At 40.4% G+C, this 22,237-nt stretch overlaps 1 protein-coding gene across 6 annotated transcripts in view; it reads left to right on the top strand.

The window, feature by feature from the left end:
- LOC110448154 (unconventional myosin-XVIIIa-like) overlaps positions 1 to 22,237 on the top strand; it is a 133,070-nt gene that overhangs the window by 37,017 nt on the left and 73,816 nt on the right. For 5 of the 6 annotated variants that reach the window (XM_021494244.1, XM_021494242.1, XM_021494241.1 and 2 more), the window contains exons 2-5: positions 17,800 to 17,997; positions 20,853 to 21,029; positions 21,378 to 21,588; positions 22,054 to 22,196. In XM_021494244.1, the coding sequence (XP_021349919.1) occupies positions 17,800 to 17,997; positions 20,853 to 21,029; positions 21,378 to 21,588; positions 22,054 to 22,196 (729 nt within the window). Of the gene's footprint in view, positions 1 to 1,002; positions 2,010 to 17,799; positions 17,998 to 20,852; positions 21,030 to 21,377; positions 21,589 to 22,053; positions 22,197 to 22,237 lie in introns of those variants that run through there. The other variant, XM_021494245.1, reaches the window with a different exon arrangement.

The raw sequence follows: 22,237 nt of genomic DNA, 5'->3' as shown, positions 1-22,237 counted from the left end.
CAAAGGTCATGTACTGGGCCAATGTCACAGGTGAATTTACCATGTTATGAATTACAGCTGAACGTCTCGCTAAAAAATGATCAACCTGGTCTACTGTCACCATAGATTATTGTCACACATTTTCAGCATAATTTAAATAGTTTGATTGAACTGTTTTGTCGATTCGTTTGGAATCAGGTGTTATCCAATAGGATGATCTATAATAAGTTTATGAGCTCTACCTAAAGGTTGGAGAGCTAGGAATGACAGGAGTTCGGTGTAAAGCTCTGTGTAGGCCGATATTGAGGATCTACCTGGGTAACCTGAACAGCCCTATAATCTAGTTTTTACCGGCCAATGAATCTGCTTTTATAGTTTATGAGGGGGTGTTATAGTCAAGTGTTTTGTCACTTTATTAAGTGACCCTTGCTGCCCCACTCTGTGTGGTCAGTCACAGGATACACCTACCACACAATGACCGGCTGAATGGGGGACGGAAGACAATGACCGACCCTAGGAGGGTCGTGTAGATATTGGTGACCCCAGATTTGGGGGCGTGTATTGGCAGAGGGACCTAGATGTTGATGGAGGGGCTTACTACAATCTTAAGCACATATAAAAACAGTGACCTTGCTTCTCAAAGGATCCGTGTTAGGTAAACGTTTCTATTGATAGGCGCAGGACTGGTCGGATATTGATACTTGGTACAGTATTGGATGTCATAGGGACATAACTGGAAGCACCTGACCCATACGACAGGTAAAAAAGGCTTCCTACTTCCCATTGTGTACAAGTATAGATACAGCTATCTGATCGCTATGTAAGCTACTGGTGGGGTCAGAGAGACATTCTGCTCTCCACTACTGTACACTCTGGGTCCAACGCAAGCTCAAGTGTATGTTTGGACAATTTCATTGACGAGTTTTGTGTTACCTGATTTTGGAAGTGGCTTTTATTTACCATTAATCCAAGCAGAGAGTTTGTGTACACAGTCCTGTTCTAATCCACGTATAGGGTAGGGCCAGGCCAGCCAGGAATTACAGGTAAAACAACACAGTCCTGGTAAGACACGTACCTGCATATTTATGCACAATTTCAACTCACCTGGACCTGATTTACATACGTTTTTAATTACCGGACATGGTTTGATGCCATTTAAGTGGCCAGATAGGTCTGGCTGATGCTGGTCCTATTGTTCATACCACCAGAGTTACCTGTCAACTTGAGATAGACACCTGCCAGTTCTACCTGTAACGAGTATTGTATATGGACAGGTAAATAATACTACCTGTAGATGTTAATTTGTTGAGATGGATAGACTATCATTTCTACCTGGGAGTTCATACTATACTGGATCAGATTATCTGTCTGTGGAGTCCTCCTAATGCAAAGGATTATCTTACCTGGAGAGTTTTTACCTGTCGAGGATTACTGTAGTAAGTAGCTGTAAGTGAAGGTGTTTGTTGAGCTATGGAGTCTAAATGATTGTGTTTCGTGTGTGTAATGTATATGGTAGAGATGGAGAATGGCAGATTGTAGTCTGACACACTCAACAAACACTGCTGCACATTGTTGTCTACATTAGGACTTATACTTTAGAGTGACGCACATTCAGTTTGTGACTGTGCATGTTGGTTCAAAATTAGCGGGAGTTAACTTCACTTAGGGCGATTAACATGGAAGGGGACCGTTCGTCTCCCCGAGGCGGGACCTCTGTCCCCCAGGGAAGGTTTGGGAGGCGACGATCTAGTCTGGACGACAAGGCAGGTTCTGATAATCATCGTTCCGCAAATCGGAATTCTCAGTCTTCATCACTGAAGAGACGTGGAAGTAATACAGAACTTAAAAGTGTACAGAAAGTGAGGGCGGAACGGGAGTCTGGTACAGATATTCGAAAACTCCAACGAAAACGAAATTCTTCTGGAGAAAAGTCAGGGATTTCCCAGGCTCTGCCGAGGCGTGGCAGTGTCCTGGAGTTGGAACGGGTCATAGAAATCACAAGGATAGAAGAAGGTCTGGACCTACAGCAGGTAATGTCAGATCACAATCACGTTCTATACTTGTTTTGATTGCGAGACAATTTCGCTGGTCACACTCACGTTCTACACTTGTTTTGATTACCAGACAGTTTTGCTGGTCACACTCACATTCTATACTTGATTTGATTACGAGACAATTTTGTAGGTAAACATCTGTTTCTGAAATATGTAGTTTAGTAGTGTCTATGTAAAAGATGTTGATGTGGGTTGGTAACTCAATGTGTTCATGCTGCATTAGACTACTGTACACAGCTTGTATTAACTGATTTATAATTCTGTTTTGGTCTCTTACCTTTTTGTATCAATATGAATGATAATTATCATAGGCTTGATACCTGTATGTACCATTTCACTAGGAACGTGTTTGAGATTCCTGGGACCTGACAGGTCAATGGGTTCGTTACCGAACTGTTTGTGGTTTTAATTTGAATGTCACCTTTGTGACAGTATTATCAATTGAACGTGCTTCACTGGTTGTTATTATGGAGTAAAAACAGGTAATTGTCACCCCTGATAGGCGGAGACAGTAGGATCACCGACAGCCATTGTCGTGGTCATCACACGGGGAGGGCTTTGTAGGTCAGCCTTCACCAAATACAAACTGGAATCTTTGTCGTTTGTAATGGTATCTTACCTGTATCGGGGCTGTGATCCCAGGCGCTGATTTACACACAGTACTTACATTGTTACCCTTACTTAGGTCATAGGTCGGGATGCTACTGGCTCATAGAGCAGGTTTTCTACCTACAAAGGTCAAAGGTCATACTGCTGGAGGTTAAATTCATCGGAACCTTTACTCTTAGAGGGTTGTTTTTGGTGTGAAAATAATAAGATTTTTGTGGTTTCTTATATTTTGATGTATATAAAACAAAAATTCTCAAGAGAAAATTTAGACCATCACATTTCTGAATAATGCAGAAGTTGTCGGCCCTCTCAGTCATATTTATCCATATATCATTGCGCATTATTTATACTTACCGGATCTGTTTTCGTGTGTTTAACACTTATGTAAGTGTCTGGCCCTAAACGACATCGTGCATTATGTTATCAAGTTTAGTGTAAACACCATGTACCTTCATAACGAGAATCAGGTAAATTGTGTTACCTGTATCAAGGTTTATGTAAACACTTTGTATTGTAATAATGAGAACAAGGTAAATTGTTTTACCTAACTCATGGTTGATTTAAATAACCAGAATCAGGGCTAGTGTAGTACCTCATATCAAGGAAACGAAATCCAGGTAAAAGTATTTTACATAAATCAAGGTTAGTACAAATACCTCGAATACCTCGTACTACAGACAGTATGACAACAAGACCAGATCAATTGTTTTACCTGTATCATGTTTAGTGCTAATACCTCAGACTATATTAACGAGAACCAGGTAAATTGTTTACCCTTATCTCAGATGATGTTTACACCAACCAAGTACAATGTAATTTGTAGTACCTGTATCAAAGATAGTATAAAAAAGGCTATGATAACAAAAATGAGGTAAATTGTTTTACCTGTATCTCAGATTATGCTTACAAGATTTAGGTAGTTTGTATTACCTGTGTATCAAAGTTAGTTAAAATACCTCAGTCTATGATAACGAAATCCAGGTGAATTGTTTTACCTGTATCTCAGATGAAGTTAACGAGAAGCAGGTGTGTTGAATTGCCTGTATTAAAGTAAGTGCAAATACCTCGGACTATTATATCTGGAAACATTGAAGCGTTTTGTGTAGAATAATCTGTCATTAATGTGGCAGGTAAAATAATATCCCAGCATTGCAGGTGTTTGTGATAGTCTGTTGTGCATCACATTTCTGTAACACTGGAGACTCGTATCATCTCCATGGCAACAAAAACTACCCAAAATGGTTTCATTAGATCACAGATTCTACAAAATAACAAAAAATATAATTGTACGAATAAGATATTGATGAAGGACATTGACACATTTCCCAGTGGTGAACCTGTCACAATTCAAGATTTTGGGTACAGTGGATTCTCCTTCGGCTGTGTCAGTGGAACAATGCTTACATTATATATACTTAGGGATTGGTATCGGCCAATTTTCGCTACTTTTAAGCATGTTGACACACATTTGTAGTTGTAGTGTATTAAAAATGACATGGAGCAATACAAACAGTACCACATAATAAAGCAATCTCACTGTATTTCACCTCTTAATACCATCACAACAGACATTAGCTAACCAGAGCCTCATATTCCTTGGGTGGTGGTATACCTTGCCTTACCTTGAGGTATCTTATAGCAGCTACTTAACATGGGCCCACACTAAGCCTAAGAATTCATACTTGTTATTGCAGTACTTCAGATATTATAACTTATTTGATACTGGAAAACCTTCCATAAGGCTTGATGTCATATAGCTAGTAAATTATTGCTGGAACCCATGCATGGCCAGTAGTTTGTAGTTCTGTAGTTTCAACTACTAATGGTAGATTACTAATGTAATACATATTGTGTGGCCCCTATAATCCATATTGTGTGGCCCCTATAATGCATATTGTGTGGCCCCTATAATACATATTGTTTGGCCCCTATAATACATATTATGTGGCCCCTATAATACATATTGTGTGGCCCCTATAATCCATATTGTGTGGCCCCTATAATGCATATTATGTGGCCCCTATAATACATATTATGTGGCCCCTATAATACATATAATGTGGCCCCTATATTGCATGTTGTGTGGCTCCTATAGTTTATGTAGTGTGGCCCCTATAATATTGTGTGGACAAAACCCCACTCAGTAGTGTCGGTATGTTTGGTACGTTGTGTATGTGTGAAGATGGCCGATAGCCCTTCATTCATTGTTACCAACAATTAAACCACAGAACAGTTCATTGTGTGCCGCATTGTTGTCACCCCCAGATTGGCAGATAAATCGTGCAAAACATTTGGCAAAAATTCTCGTCGTTGTGTCTGGCCGTGTTAACATAACGGTAGATGTTTGTGTGGGGATAGCAATGCACACAGGTACACGGGGTAACAAGTTCATCCGAGTGATTGTCCAGTTAACTCCCGTTAAAGGATTAAGTCAGGATAATCCTAATGTCCGGTGAGGAAGAAGCCTTCCTTTTCCTGCTCTGGTGCCTAACCCTGTAATTTGGCGGTGTAATTAGCGGTCGGATTAACCTCGGATTACTTCTACCCCGACTGGACATGTCACATGGGCACACGCAACGCCAACACCGGCCAATCAAACACATATCATTTCGTAAAAATCAGGTAGGTTCCTAGTCACACCTGATGTATACAGGTAATGATCAGGTTTCACCGGTACAGGTATTCGTTCTAATCATTTCACACATGAACTGCACAGGTAGATTGGGAATCAAGTTACACCTATACCTTATGATAATAGGTAATACTGACATCCAAATTGTAGGTAGTCGTGTTAAAATTGGACTAGTTTATAAGAAAAAATCTTAATTTGAATTTATATGTGAAGAAATATTCAAGTGTCAATTCATATACACCTAATAAAGGTTAGAGTCCTATCCTGGTCTCCCCACCAGGTTTGACATTTAGGAGGTGATCAGTTAATGTAAACGAAAAGTGAAAGTCAATTGAGGAAATATCACAGTCAGCAGTTTTTCTCTGCCCTAATAAATCACAGGACAAACTTTAATATCGGCTAATGGTGCCGATTGTACGACCATTCAGTACCAATATGTTTACTCAGGGACGGCAACATGCCAAAACTGTGTGGTCCGTTACATGTACTACAGGAGTTCTCCAATATCTCGGAGTCTCTCGTAAGTCCTGATACAGGGTCAGGTGATTCCAGACCTGAGATCTAGTACACAAATCAAATGTTTGGAGCTGTATATGTAGAAAGACATGTAAGCTCTCGAGTCAAACAAATGGCTGTAAATCAGCATTAGACAACAAGCTTGAGGACCTAGCTGGGTAGGTTAGTTCTACAATAAAGTGTCGGATCAGATATACTGGTGTAGATCTACCCAGCAGTGTACCTAACAGAGTCCCCTAAATCAGATATCGGAGCTGGAGTATGGCAGGGTCAAAGGTCCTGTGACACCTTTTTTGAGGTTTTTGGGTACACATAGTACCCTGAATAAATATGTGTTTACCAATGTAAACTAGAAATGTATTGAAGTCTGTTTATATAGCAAACATGGCTTTAATGTTGAGTTATTTTACCTGAACAAAAACTGCCTGTCTCTTCATAAAAATCTTGCTGATAATGACAACCTGTTGGCAATGGACAATTCCATACTATTAAGTTTGAAGTTGACTCATACCCTTCTCCAACCGTAAACCTTTCACCTTAGGAGTTGTTAACACTAGGGGTGATTTAGTCTACTGTCTTCTTTCACTTTACTTGTGTTTAGTGTTGTTTGTGCTGAGATAAATATTGTTAGATAGAAATATCATTACTTGTGTAAGAAACAGAGGTTATTAAGTGTACTATCTACTTTCTCTTTACTAGTGTTTAGTGTTGTTTGTGCTGAGGTAAATATTTTGAAGTAAAAATGTGATTACCAGTGTAAGGAACAGAGTTTATAAAGTGTATGGTCTACTTTCACTTTACTAGTGTTTTGTGCTGTTTGTGCTGAGGTTCACTAAGTGAGAATGTTATCACTAGTTGGGGGAACACTCTATAGTTCTAAATCTAGTTAGAGTACAGTAAAATGGAACTGTCTTATTTTTAAAAATGGTATTGTTCAGATTTCTACGTTAGATTTCTACGTTCTTACATGTCTTGTCCTAGGATATTTATAAACTTACATATCTTAATAGCTCAAGTCCACTCCTGTACTCACAAATACAAGTATGCTCATATTCAATAAAAACACATAAAATGTCAAGAGATGATTTTATAGGTCGGATAAATTTTATTTTCGGTTTATGTATTTCCTTTTAGAATGATATGTAAATTATGATATTTACTCTATTCTGTTCCTTGGCATGCTATATCTACCTGGAATGTCAGCCAGAAATCTCATTACTGTATCCCATTCACTTACCTGTTGTAGTTGTGTAATAGACGAGTGTTACCGTCTATATCGAGGTCACTTACCTGTTGTAGTTGTGTAATAGACGAGTGTTACCGTCTGTATTAAGGTCACTTACCTGTTGTAGTTGTGTAATAGACGAGTGCTACCGTCTGTATTAAGTAAGGACAGTCTGTTACCTGTTGTGTAATTGTTTATATGATACAGATATCACCTGTACAAATGTCATTCGGGTCTGATAGACTATAAGTATAGCTGACTTGTCTTGGTATCCTTGAGATCAGACTGTATTTGCAAAAGACCTGGACCTGTGTATCCTGCTTACATAAAAAGGACCTGTCAAATAATGATATTTTTACAGGGAAGAGTGTCAGTGAATGAATAGATCCATGTCAATGCCACTAAATTTGATCAAAAGAATATGTACCTCACAGTTCCAATCAAGTTACCTCTATACTAAATATTAAAGATATTGACATCTGCAAATTTTTGTAATGATATTAAGGTGTATAAATCAAATCATAAATTCAAATGATTAAAACCACAGATTTTCTATAAGTTACAGAGCAGGTTACTACTGAAACTGAGTGATGTGACTTTCCTGTGTAGTAGGCGAGACTAATTTGGTCTGAAAACTGATTAAATCGTTTTATGTATACAATATTACGTCACTTTTATATAAGATATACACTAACCCAGTCTCATTACTGTTAAATATAAAGTCTTTGGTGGTGAATTTGATCTGTCAGTAAATCTAATTTATAACTTGAATAGTCTGAGTGTTGTATATTTGTGGCCTAATTGTCACTAAATCTAGTTTGGTTTGCCTGGTATGGGTCAGAGTTGTGTATTTGTGACCTTAGTAAATCTCATTTTTCCAGGTTGGTCGGTAGTAACAGGTGTATTACCTGTACGTTATGTAAGACACTGGTCAATCTCCCTAATGTGTAAACAGGTAAATCTTGACCAGTGAGTGGATGTAAATTGTAAATAGAGAAAGTTTGACAGGTGATATATACATATTGTATACAAGGGAAGTTATACAGGTGTAAATATATATTGGTGCCAGGGAAAAGAGCTTGACCAATGGTAGATGTGTATTGTTGTCTACCTGAGTAAATTAAGTCGTGTGTAGCCCCGGGATGACCACTGGCTAAATGGACTAATAGGGACCATAATGACCCATCCATCATCAGATGTGTCCAGCTGTCCAATCCTATCTGGTCAATCAGTCGACCTCAATGGTCATCGTCTGACATCACAACAAGTAAACAGTGTACAACTAAGGCTTGTTTCATTTAGACAGGAATAAACCCAAAAAACTTAACAAATGAATTTAGTTGTGGCCTAGTATGTGAAGATATCAGGATTCCCCCTTACTTACACACCACCACCACCACGACCCCCAGAGGTCACAAGGAGTGGCCACTCTTGTGACATTCCCCCTTTCTTGCACACCCCCACCACCACGACCCCCAGAGGTCACAAGGAGTGGCCACTCTTGTGACATTCCCCCTTACTTGCACACCACCACCACCACGACCCCCAGAGGTCACAAGGAGTGGCCACTCTTGTGACATTCCCCCCTCGAGCTCCCTCACCTTTCAGGGACCGAACATCAGTGATTGAATAACATGTAGGGACCACTTTAGTGCTTTAGATATTGAGTTTACACTTCATCAACATAAATGTTATCAAATCTAATAACATATTCAGATAATTCATTTGTTTGGTCCATTTCAGCAGAACAAATCGCTGTAATGATATAAGGTTGTACACAATTCTATAGAAGTCTGGTGTGTAGGTCTAGCGCACTGAGGGTGTATTTACCCTGTGTAGGTCTAGAGCTCTGAGGGTGTATTTACTCTGTGTAGGTCTAGAGCTCTGAGGGTGTACTTACCCTGTATAGGTCTAGAGCTCTAAGGGTGTAATTACCCTGTATAGGTCTAGAGCTCTGAGGGTGTACTTACCCTGTGTAGGTCTAGAGCTCTGAGGGTGTACTTACCCTGTGTAGGTCTAGAGCTCTGAGGGTGTACTTACCCTGTATAGGTCTAGAGCTCTAAGGGTGTAATTACCCTGTATAGGTTGAGTTATAGACAAGTGGTGGTGGTGGTTGTCCTCAAGTCAGTACTAATACAAAAACTGGTGTGTAGGTCTAGAGCTCTGAGGGTGTATTTACCCTGTGTAGGTCTAGAGCTCTGAGGGTGTACTTACCCTGTGTAGGTCTAGAGCTCTGAGGGTGTACTTACCCTGTATAGGTCTAGAGCTCTAAGGGTGTAATTACCCTGTATAGGTTGAGTTATAGACAAGTGGTGGTGGTGGTTGTCCTCAAGTCAGTACTAATACAAAAACTGCTGTGTAGGTCTAGAGCTCTGAGGGTGTATTTACCCTGTGTAGGTTGAGTTATAGACAAGTGGTGGTGGTTGTTGTCGAGTCAGTACTAATATAAAGTCTGGTGTGTAGATCTAGAGCTCTGAGGGTGTATTTACCCTGTGTAGGTCTAGAGCTCTGAGGGTGTACTTACCCTGTATAGGTCTAGAGCTCTAAGGGTGTATTTACCCTGTATAGGTTGAGTTATAGACAAGTGGTGGTGGTGGTTGTCCTCGAGTCAGTACTAATATAAAGACTGGTGTGTAGGTCTACAGCTCTGAGGGTGTATTTACCCTGTGTAGGTCTACAGCTCTGAGGGTGTATTTACCCTGTGTAGGTCTAGAGCTCTGAGGGTGTAATTACCCTGTGTAGGTCTAGATCTCTGAGGGTGTATTTACCCTGTGTAGGTCTAGAGCTCTGAAGGTGTATTTTCCCTGTGTAGGTTGAGTTATAGACAAGTGGTGGTGGTGGTGGTTGTCCTCGAGTCAGTACCAATATAAAGACTGGTGTGTAGGTCTAGAGCTCTGAGGGTGTATTTACTCTGTGTAGGTCTAGAGCTCTGAGGGTGTATTTACTCTGTGTAGGTCTAGAGCTCTGAGGGTGTATTTGCCCTGTGTAGGTCTACAGCTCTGAGGGTGTATTTTCCCTGTATAGGTCTAGAGCTCTGAGGGTGTATTTACCCTGGTTAGGTCTACAGCTCTGAGGGTGTATTTACCCTGTATAGGTCTAGAGCTCTGAGGGTGTACTTACCCTGTATAGGTCTAGAGCTCTGAAGGTGTATTTACCCTGTGTAGGTTGAGTTATAGACAAGTGGTGGTGGTGGTTGTCCTCTAGTCAGTACTAATATAAAGACTGGTGTGTAGGTCTACAGCTCTGAGGGTGTATTTACCCTGTGTAGGTCTATAGCTCTGAGGGTGTATTTACCCTGTGTAGGTCTTTTACCCTGTGTAGGTCTAGAGCTCTGAGGGTGTCCTTACCCTGTGTAGGTCTAGAGCTCTGAGGGTGTAATTACCCTGTGTAGGTCTATATCTCTGAGGGTGTATTTACCCTGTGTAGGTCTAGAGCTCTGAAGGTGCATTTACCCTGTGTAGGTCTAGAGCTCTGAGGGTGTATTTACTCTGTGTAGGTCTAGAGCTCTGAGGGGGTATTTACCCTGTGTAGGTCTAGAGCTCTGAAGGGGTATTTACCCTGTGTAGGTCTAGAGCTCTGAAGGGGTATTTACCCTGTGTAGGTCTAGAGCTCTGAGGGTGTAATTACCCTGTGTAGGTCTAGATCTCTGAGGGTGTATTTACCCTGTGTAGGTCTAGAGCTCTAAGGGTGTACTTACCCTGTGTAGGTCTAGAGCTCTGAGGGTGTCCTTACCCTGTGTAGGTCTAGAGCTCTGAGGGTGTCCTTACCCTGTGTAGGTCTAGAGCTCTGAGGGTGTACTTTCCCTGTGTAGGTCTAGAGCTCTGAAGGTATACTTACCCTGTGTAGGTCTAGAGCTCGGGAGGTGTACTTACCCTGTATAGGTTGAGTTATAGACAAGTTGTGGTTGTCGTCGAGTCAGTACTAACATAAAGACTGGTGTGTAGGTCTAGAGCTCTGAGGGTGTATTTACTCTGTGTAGGTCTAGAGCTCTGAGGGGGTATTTACCCTGTGTAGGTCTAGAGCTCTGAGGGTGAATTTACTCTGTGTAGGTCTAGAGCTCTGAGGGTGTACTTACCTTGTATAGGTCTAGAGCTCTGAGGGTGTACTTACCCTGTGTAGGTCTAGAGCTCTGAGGGTGTACTTTCCCTGTGTAGGTCTAGAGCTCTGAAGGTGTACTTACCCTGTGTAGGTCTAGAGCTCGGGAGGTGTACTTACCCTGTATAGGTTGAGTTATAGACAAGTTGTGGTTGTCGTCGAGTCAGTACTAACATAAAGACTGGTGTGTAGGTCTAGAGCTCTGAGGGTGTATTTACCCTGTGTAGGTCTAGAGCTCTGAGGGTGTACTTTCCCTGTGTAGGTCTAGAGCTCTGAAGGTGTACTTACCCTGTGTAGGTCTAGAGCTCTGAAGGTGTATTTACCCTGTGTAGGTCTATAGCTCTGAAGGAGTATTTACCCTGTGTAGGTCTAGAGCTCTGAAGGTGTATTTACCCTGTGTAGGTTGAGTTATAGACAAGTGGTGGTGGTGGTGGTTGTCCTCGAGTCAGTACCAATATAAAGACTGGTGTGTAGGTCTAGAGCTCTGAGGGTGTATTTACCCTGTATAGGTCTAGAGCTCTGAGGGGGAATTTACCCTGTGTAGGTCTAGAGCTCTGAGGGTGTATTTACCCTGTATAGGTCTAGAGCTCTGAGGGTGTGATTCCCCTGTGTAGGTCTAGAGCTCTGAGGGTGGATTTACCCTGTGTAGGTCTAGAGCTCTGAGGGTGTACTTACCCTGTTTAGGTCTAGAGCTTTGAGGGTGTATTTACCCTGTGTAGGTCTGGAGCTCTGAGGGTGTACTTACCCTGTATAGGTCTAGAGCTCTGAGGGTGTGATTACCCTGTTTAGGTCTAGAGCTCTGAGGGTGTACTTACCCTGTATAGGTCTAGAGCTCTGAGGGTGTACTTACCCTGTATAGGTTGAGTTATAGACAAGTGGTGGTGGTTGTCGTCGAGTCAGTACTAATATAAAGGAGAAAGATGTTATCCTACTTTTCTTTAGATGACTTATAGATAACAGTTTACTTTGAGGTGGTAAATCGCTATCAGTTCTGCTAGCATTAATGTTTAAGAAATGCTGATACCTTTTTCCTTATGTTACTTTCTTGTACTCTGTACAATAAAATCTGTCCTCTACTGGTTAGTTTGGTTAGCACTGTCAAACTAGATAGTGCTGCCATCTTCTGGTTAGTTTGCAATTGGCTAGCATTGTCAAACTAGATAGTGCTGCCATCTGCTGGTTAGTTTGGTAAGCCCTATCAAACAAGATGGTGCTGACATCTGCTGGTTAGTTTGGTTAGCATTGTCAAACTAGATAGTGCTGCCATCTGCTGGTTAGTTTGCCTAGCACTATCAAACTGAATAGTGCTGCTATCTGCTGGTTAGTTTGCCTAGCACTATCAAACTGAGTAGTACTGCCATCTGCTGGTTAGTTTGCCTAGCACTATCAAACTGAATAGTACTGCCATCTGCTGGTTAGTTTGCTTAGTAATGTCAAACTAGATAGTGCTGCCATCTGCTGGTTAGTTTGCTAAGTAATGTCAAACTAGATAGTGCTGCCATCTACTGGTTGTTTGCTTAGTAATGTCAAACTGGATTGTACTGTCAAACTTCCAGCAGCAAACTGTACAGCTAGGTTGTTCAACAGATGCTAGAACTACAAAACCTACCAGAGAGATAACATATGTACACAGACAATGGGATGACAACTGTTTACATGGTTTGGTTTGAAAGCAAAATCTCTAGAGTAATTTTGACAACAATTGTCAATCATAATTGCCTGACATTTATGGTAAGACTTAGGTCTGTATGACACAATGTCGTTATGTGTCATGTTAACCTTAAACAGGTGAACTGTATACAGGTAAATGACAGGTATATGTAAATGAACTGTTGAAAGGTATTTGTAATCTACTACGAGACATCGTTGCTCCAAGAAATCTATTTTTCATTCAATTGGAAAATTTAAGATTGTGATATCTCGAGAGAGTTCTTTTAACTACGATGGTGGAGATATTTACGGATCATAAAAATATTGATGAATTATACATGACCAAGCTGTTCATTGTTGCATATACACAACATATATCATATTCAAAGGCTATGGTTTTCACCTGTGAATTTGATAAAGTTTTACAGTAGAAGCTGTGTTACCTGTAGATAAAGTTTACAGTAGAGTCTGTGTTACCTCTAACCCCTCTGTCCTGTGTTACCTGTAGATAATGTTTACAGTAGAGGCTGTGTCTGTGTTACCTCTAACCCCTCTGTCCTGTGTTACCTGTAGATAATGTTTACAGTAGAGGCTGTGTCTGTGTTACCTCTAACCCCTCTGTCCTGTGTTACCTGTAGATAATGTTTACAGTAGAGGCTGTGTCTGTGTTACCTCTAACCCCTCTGTCCTGTGTTACCTGTAGATAATGTTTACAGTAGAGGCTGTGTCTGTGTTACCTCTAACCCCTCTGTCCTGTGTTACCTGTAGATAATGTTTACAGTAGAGGCTGTGTCTGTGTTACCTCTAACCCCTCTGTCCTGTGTTACCTGTAGATAATGTTTACAGTAGAGGCTGTGTCTGTGTTACCTCTAACCCCTCTGTCCTGTGTTACCTGTAGATAATGTTTACAGTAGAGGCTGTGTCTGTGTTACCTCTAACCCCTCTGTCCTGTGTTACCTGTAGATAATGTTTACAGTAGAGGCTGTGTCTGTGTTACCTCTAACCCCTCTGTCCTGTGTTACCTGTAGATAATGTTTACAGTAGAGGCTGTGTCTGTGTTACCTCTAACCCCTCTGTCCTGTGTTACCTGTAGATAATGTTTACAGTAGAGGCTGTGTCTGTGTTACCTCTAACCCCTCTGTCCTGTGTTACCTGTAGATAATGTTTACAGTAGAGGCTGTGTCTGTGTTACCTCTAACCCCTCTGTCCTGTGTTACCTGTAGATAATGTTTACAGTAGAGGCTGTGTCTGTGTTACCTCTAACCCCTCTGTCCTGTGTTACCTGTAGATAATGTTTACAGTAGAGGCTGTGTCTGTGTTACCTCTAACCCCTCTGTCCTGTGTTACCTGTAGATAATGTTTACAGTAGAGGCTGTGTCTGTGTTACCTCTAACCCCCCTACCCTGTGTTACCTGTAGATAATGTTTACAGTAGAGGCTGTGTTACCTCTAACCCCTCTGTCCTGTGTTACCTGTAGATAATATTTACAGTAGAGGCTGTGTCTGTGTAACCTCTAACCCCCCTACCCTGTGTTACCTGTAGATAATGTTTACAGTAGAGGCTGTGTCTGTGTAACCTCTAACCCCCCTACCCTGTGTTACCTGTAGATAAAGTTTTCTCCTCTGTTCTGTATAGTACCTGTATTGTGTCAATGCTCATAATTAAGCTTACGTGTTATGATTGTAGATGTGTCCCTGTGTCACATAGCCCCTGTACCCCCATGCTACCTGTCGATTTACGATATATATATGACAGGTATGTCTTCTCCAGGTAAACTAGAAGTAGTTTGCATTGACACCACACCTTTACCTGACAGGTGTAGAGTGTTTGTAGTGAGTCTTAAAGTATAGAGTCTTAGGAATGTTAACATTTCCCCTGTGTCTACTGCACAGAATTTCAATAACAGTTAGGGAAAATCGGGTAAATACGGGCACTTTTCAAATGATGACTACTAATACACGCTCCTTGGTACAGTTAATCAACTTGCTATGTGCGATCTTTAAAAGATATCATCTACAAATATGTTTAGTTAGAATGAAGGTCCCTTTTTAGTGGTGCTTTTGATTGGCCGCTAAAATGAACACTAAAATATAAACCAAAACACTGAATATAGAGAAATCGGTTGTCAAACGGACACGTGTAGGGTAATTACGGACACGTTTCGGGTAACTACGGACACGCTACTATAATCATGCACTCACCCAATAAAACCATACAAACTGGTCACAGGGGTTGCTACATCCTGTCGGCATACAACAAACCGGTCAGTTTGTAATTATAACTTAGCGCCCCGCCCCTGTCACAGACTTTTTGCAACGACTTTCGACTTTGCGATATTGACGGGGAGTCCATAATGTAAGTTTAACAATCTATATAGGTGTAATATTGTGTTCATTCTGATCTAGAATCTAGTTTCCGGACGCCCTTGCAAAGTGCTTGCATGACGACGAATAGTATCATACACGCCATTGCTATTTTAAGACTTTGGGATATTCCGGGTACTGATCGTCAACGAAGACAAACATCCATACCAGTAGATCGAACTATGTCTAGCATGAACGGAGTTTGATTTAATCATATGTAAGGGATTATGCATGATTCATATAAGAACTGTCTGTATTTGCCCGCCCGTCCCTATTTTACCCGGATTTCCCCTAGCGCGTAAACATGCAAGGTAACACAGGGTGTTAGATCAGGCGGTCAGATCCTGTTGTTGGATCTTGAGGGCCAGATCCAGGTTTCCTAAACAAGACACTTTTACAGGTGATAATTGTAGAGACCTTTATCTTTGTCACTATCTGAGGATAAAAATATGAAGTAAGATATCTTTTCAAATATTGGTTAAAATGTATATCATTTGGCTGAGATAGAAAGTTGACAATGTATGATTACCGAGGTGGCCTTAAAGGGTAAATGATTTTATGGTTAATTGGGCCTTTGTAACAGACCTAAACATTTGTTTATTTGATCCCCCCCTCCCCCCATTTTAAAAGTATCATAATTTTAAGATGTTTTATTATTTCATGACTGATGTTCATGTAATATGAAAAATAAAAAAATTGTCCTGAGGGTTTTGTTTCTTGAGAAATTAACTGGTCCACAGACCAAATCACTTGCCCGGTGTCTAAATCAATTATTGTAATTAGGTATTAAAACAGATTTGTTTTGTAAGGTCGTCACAGACAACACTGACTCAGTTGTGTTTTAGGTAGCACTTGATTATAAATGATGTTGTCCTATCCACTTTCATCTCAATGGAGATGTCTTTTATCAAACATGTCAATTTCACCTGATAGCAGAGTTGTGTAACCACCATATCCCTCCCCCAATACATCAGACATTCCGGTGGGCAGGGGAGATTACCCTGATCGTACACCTAGCCTGTTGATATGTAGGTAGTTACGACAGGTAAGATATAACAGTAACGAGAGGTAGGCAGGTAATTACAGGTAGGAGCGACCCCGATAACTGGGTTACAACAATATACCCGATAGATATATACCTAAACATACCAATACATACTTAGGTTGTATTTGAGTTGTATTTGATGTCGGTGAGGTGTATCAGTGGATCAGGAATTCTGTCAGACGGTCGGGGTAGTTGTACAGCCTGTGTAGCCCGTACAGTAGATTCTGTACCAGAAATCCATAAATAGTATCAAAGTTATGTATGTCTGGCTTAAAACTAGGGCTATGGGGATTCTAGAGGCTGCACATCTAAAGATAAGCTGAAATTAAACTGATTTAAATTTCATTTTTAATGAGGTAGAAAAGTAGTTTCAAGTCCAGAAACAGCTGTAGATTTGCTTTCCTATGGGGTGTATAGTTTCCTTTATGAATCATATATCAGGTGTTCCTCTGCTACCTGTCACCCCTAAATTATCCTAATGGAATCTGTGGTCCATTGTAACAGAACAATCTAATGTCATCTAAGGGGAAACAACAGAGAATTTTAATAAATTATTCCGTGACATTAAGCATAACAAAAACCTGTTTTTAAAACCATACAAATCTGAATTATGTTTTACAAGCCTGTTTCGTGTTGAGGTGATTTGTGAGTTGGGAAATCTCTGATAAGATATTAATGAAATATCAACCCCAGCAGTGTATTAGGTTCGTATTTCAAAGGAGATTAATGGCATCTTAGTTTTCTAGGTCTACTTAAAACTAAGGTAGAATACATATTAGCATACTTAATATAATTAATTACATGTAACAGAATTATTTCTTTATATTTCTCCTACTGAAATACATTTAGGAACCATTGCATAGTGTAAGAGGAAACTATAAGTGTTGTTCCTAGCACCTTTTATGGCAATACCTCACTGTAGGCGTTAGTGTTAAATGTCCGTCCAAGTGAGGAAGGCAGTGGGTTATGTCCCCTTGATGAGTGGAATACTGTGTTAGGTGCCTTCAGCATGAGATTATAGTGAGGTAGCACTTAAAAGTCGGCATAAGATCCACGCTATCACAAGGCAGGAAATACACCAACATACCATCTCCAGCACAGATGCACGCATACATTACACACATGGAGGCACATCTTTAATTGATGTTAGCTTTAATAAGACACTTAACTCAATCAAACTAAAACCAAACTAGAAAAATGTGCTTAACATTATTTTACATTGTGGAGTCCAGGCATCGATATCTATAAATGCCCTGTGTTCATGTAGAAGACTGTCAGAGCTGACTAAATGTCTCAATTAAAGGTTTTTACAGACTAAAAGATACAACATTTCATAAACTTTATTGAATTCATCGGTATATATTGCATTATTAAAGATGCCCTGATGTCTTCTTTCATTAGTTTACCCTAAACAAGGTTAGTCCCTAGGTGTATGTATCTTACCCTAAACAAGGTTAGTCCCTAGGTTTATGTATTTTACCCTAAACACAAGTTAGACAGGGACCTGTGATCTTGTACTGTAACACGATGGACCAAGATTATGGTCACATGCACTGCCAAAATTGTATTAAGGTAAATTTTGAGCTTATTTGTCCAAAAAAATTAATCCATTCTAATGTTTTCTGTTACAGGCACGATCGGAAACTGAGGTCCAGTCTGAGAAAGCATGGCTGGAGGCCGAGAAAGTTTGGCTCGTCCACAAGGGGGGTTTTGCATCAGCCTGTGTCCTCCGTGCCAATGGCATGTCCCCTCTTCCGGAGGGGCGTGTCCGCATCAAACTGGACCATGGTGGCGACATCCTCGAGGTGGACGAGGATGATGTTGAAAAGGTAGGTACAGGGAAAATCCTTTATATTGCTAATGACATTTCCCTTTTTCCTGTACACCTTGTTATCCTCCGCTTTCACCGAAACGGGGGATATTAATATTGGTCGGTCTGTCCGTCCATCCATCTGTCTGTCACGCTTCGTTTTCGTGCAATAACTACAACAAATATTAACCGATTTTCTTCAAACTTGGTCACAGGGTTAAATGACTTAAGGACTCGGCCAAGATCGATGACCACTTTCAGCAGACCCCATTTGGCGGAGTTATGGCCCCTTGAATAATAAAAAACATCATTATCTGCCGCGCTTCATTTCCGTGCAATAACTACAACAAATGTTAACCGATTTTTTTTAAACTTGGTCACAGGGTTAAATGCCTAAATGGCTCGGCTAAGTTCAATGATCACTTCCAGCAACCCCATTTTGCGGAGTTATGGCCCCTTGAATAATGAAACGTCATTATCTGGCGCGTTTTGTTTCAGTGCAATTACTACAACAAATATTAACCGATTTTCTTCAAACTTGGTCACAGGGTTAAATGACTTAAGGACTCGGCCAAGATCGATGACCACTTTCAGCAGACCCCATTTGGCGGAGTTATGGCCCCTTGAATAATAAAAAACATCATTATCTGCCACGCTTCGTTTCCTTGCAATAACTACAACAAATGTTAACCGATTTTTTTAAAACTTGGTCACAGGGTTAAATGCCTAAAGGGCTCGGCCAAGTTCGATGATCACTTCCAGCGAACCCCATTTTGCGGAGTTATGGCCCCTTGAATAATGAAACGTCATTATCTGGCGCGTTTTGTTTCAGTGCAATAACTACAACAAATGTTAACTGATTTTCTTCATACTTGGTCACAGGATTAAATGCCTTAAGGGCTCGGCCAAGTTTGATGACCACTTTCAGGGGACCCCATTTGGCGGAGTTATGGCCCTTGAATAACGAAAAACGTAATTGTCTGCTTGGTTTTCTTTCTATGCACTAACTATAACAAATGTTAACCGATTTTCTTCAAACTTGGTTCGATTTTGATGAAAATTAGTATTTAGGAATATTAGGGGACTGCAAAAACAACCGCATCAGCTTCGTTGCCATAGCTACCACATGGAGGCTTCTGATGTTTCGTTGCCATAGCAACAACAGAAAGGCTTCTGATTGGTGGAAATTAAGATATTGTTTGATTTTGATGAAAATTGGTATCTTGGGGTATAAGGGGCCTGCAAATTCAACCGCATAGGTTTCGTTGCCATAGCAACCACACTGAGGCTTATGATTGGTCGAAATTTAGATATTGTTCAATTTTAATGAAAATTGGTATATAGAGATATTAGGCGACTGCGAATTCAACCGCATAGGTTTTGTTGCCATAGCAACCATATAGCAACCACAAGAAGGCTTCCGATTGGTGGAAATTCAGATAGTTCGATTTTGATGAAAATCGTTATAGAGGGGTATAAGGGGATTGCAAATTCAACCGCATAAGTTTCATTACCATAGCAACCACACAGAGGCTTCTGATTGGTCGCAATTTAGATATTGTTTGATTTCGATGAAATTTGGTTTATAGGAGTATTTGGGGACTGCAGATTCAATTGCATACGTTCCGTTGCCATAGCAACTACACAGAGGATTCTGACTGGTTGCAATTTAGAAATTGCTCAATTTCACTCAAATTAAGTATGTACATTGTAGGTGTACTATGGCAATGCGATCCTTTTCTGATGCATCTTTGCGATTATGGGAGCAGTCTGGCAGACATCTGTAACGGTCTCCCATTACAATTAGTACTTGTTACTGTAGATATTGTTAAGATGTTTCAACCAAATTCCTTATGCACATCCAACTCATGCTAAGTTTGCCAACTGATGTGATTTGTGCATATTTACGGATAATCAATGAGGTATATGACTTTTTTTTCTTCAAGTATCAAGCTATACATTATGTCTCAACAGCACGATACTCACATGTTTAAACCTAACCTCAATAATGTTAACCTACAATATGTTCTGCAAGCAGGGGATATAAATTCCACAAATTTGCTTGTTTATACTTTGGTTGGGGAGGGGGGGAGGGGGGGGGGCAGAGCTATTCATTAGAAAAAGGAAAGTATGGGTATAGTACAGTGATTTACAGGAACATCTCAATAATATACATTGTACCAGGTAAATAATACACTAACTACATATATATGAAAGCATAGATGCGAGTATTTTTAGGTTCAGGGTAGACTATATACACATACTCTTATGCAGTGTAAAGATAAGTCACAAAATTGATAAATTGTAACCTGTATAGTCTACTGTATGTGTACCATATCTGCCTGTATAGTATATTGTATATGTGAGTGTCATTGTAATTATTTTTGTACCTGTCTACCAAATGTCAGATTGATGGACTGGACAGTATTACAGAGTGGTCGGTTGTTCCCTGATTCGCAGACAAACTTGACCCCCATGGCACTAGTCTATACCTTATGTATGTCCATCAATAGACACCTGTATCAATCAGTTTATCAATATTATTGACACTGAAGGTCATCTCTGGTTTACCAAGAAATGAAGGTTGTCCCTGATTTACCAGGAAAGGCTACATAGTTGACATCATGAACGAACTTTGCATGGGATGAAATGAAAGTTTGTCTAGCTAATGAACTCTAGTTTTTTAAGTTCAGGAATTATTTTATTAAAATGACAAAAATAGTCCTCCTTTTCCTGAACCTGAATGCTAATAATTCATGCAGTCATAGACCTTTATTTATGTTCATGTATATTGATGTGTCCTCGACCGTTTCAGGCGAACCCTCCACAGTTTGACCAGCTGAATGTATATTGATGTGTCCTTGACCGTTTCAGGCGAACCCTCCACAGTTTGACCGAGCTGAGGACCTAGCATCATTACGATACCTGAATGAGTCCAGCGCCCTGCACTCCTTCCGTCAGAGGTATGGAGGGAACCTCATCCACACATACGCAGGGAAGTGTATGATCGTGGTGAACCCCATGCATCCGATGGCCATCTACTCGGAGAAGGTGAGTGGGAAATTCCTGTTTATCCAACAATCCTCATCTTGTCTGTGGAAACATAAAACAAACCTCTGGTAAACTGGCTGTATGTTCTCCTTGATCAGTGAACTGTTTACAGCTATAAATATTTGGTGTTTTGTAAGCGTACAGTAGATGTAATATGATGTAATCAAGTTTTGAAAACCAAGTGGAAGGGCATACTGAAGGTCACCAGTAAAATAAAGCCAAAAAGAGGACATAATAGCAAAAGTTTCTGTCATGAATTTCATATCTGTAAATATGATATTTAACAATGGTAATAACAATTTTCCATGGTTGAATTTCAGAATTCATGCGTTTTCATTCTGTTAACAGGTGATACAGGTATTCCGCGGGTGTAAACAAGAAGACATGCCTCCCCACATCTACGCCACCGGACAGATCGCTTACCGCGAGATGCTGAACTCTCGTAACGATCAGTCGATAGTGTTCATGGGGCGTAGTGGTAGCGGTAAAACTACTAACGAGCGACACGTTCTCCACTACCTGGTGGCCTCTGCTGGGAGTGTCAACAACATTCTAACAGGTAGGTATTATGGAGAGCAAGGGGGAGATAACTCAACATCCTCTGTTCTTGGTGTTTTCAGACTCGTATTAAAGAAGATAGGGGGAGATAACTCGACATGTACTTCAGTAATTTTCTATTATGTAGGTGATACAGAAAGTCCCGATAAATAACTAAAAATGGAGTGCACAGAGAGTTGGTTCAAACATCGTAACAATTAGGTTAAGAGAGGGAGGGGGGGAGATAACTCTGCAGGTACTGCATTTTATGGTTACCGCCAGACATGTCAGTAACATTATAATGAGTAAGTGTTACAAAAGGTAGGATTTAATTACCTGTAACCTCATCACAGGTAGATTTTGTGGGAGGGTAGGCTAAGAAAGGAATGATAGGCTCATTGTAAACTAGTTTGAAATGTCTGCAATCCATTTCTTCCTGATATCTGTAGATATAGTAAACTTATGATTAATGTTTTCTATTTTCCAGTGGATAAATTACATGCCGTGTCCACTCTGCTGGAGGCCTTTGGTAACAGTAGAACTATACTTAACACAAATGCCAGTCGATATTCCCAGCTGACCACACTAGACTTTGACCATTCCGGACAGATCACCTCAGGTTCTGTACAGGTCAGTGCAAAGAAACATTACATATATGTAAGATGGAGGGG

This window comes from Mizuhopecten yessoensis, unplaced genomic scaffold, assembly GCF_002113885.1.
Source record: "Mizuhopecten yessoensis strain PY_sf001 unplaced genomic scaffold, ASM211388v2 scaffold3853, whole genome shotgun sequence".
NCBI classification, from domain to species: Eukaryota; Metazoa; Mollusca; class Bivalvia; order Pectinida; family Pectinidae; genus Mizuhopecten; species Mizuhopecten yessoensis.
Note: the sequence above shows the minus strand (reverse complement) of the source record. Positions and strands in the feature narration are given on the sequence as shown.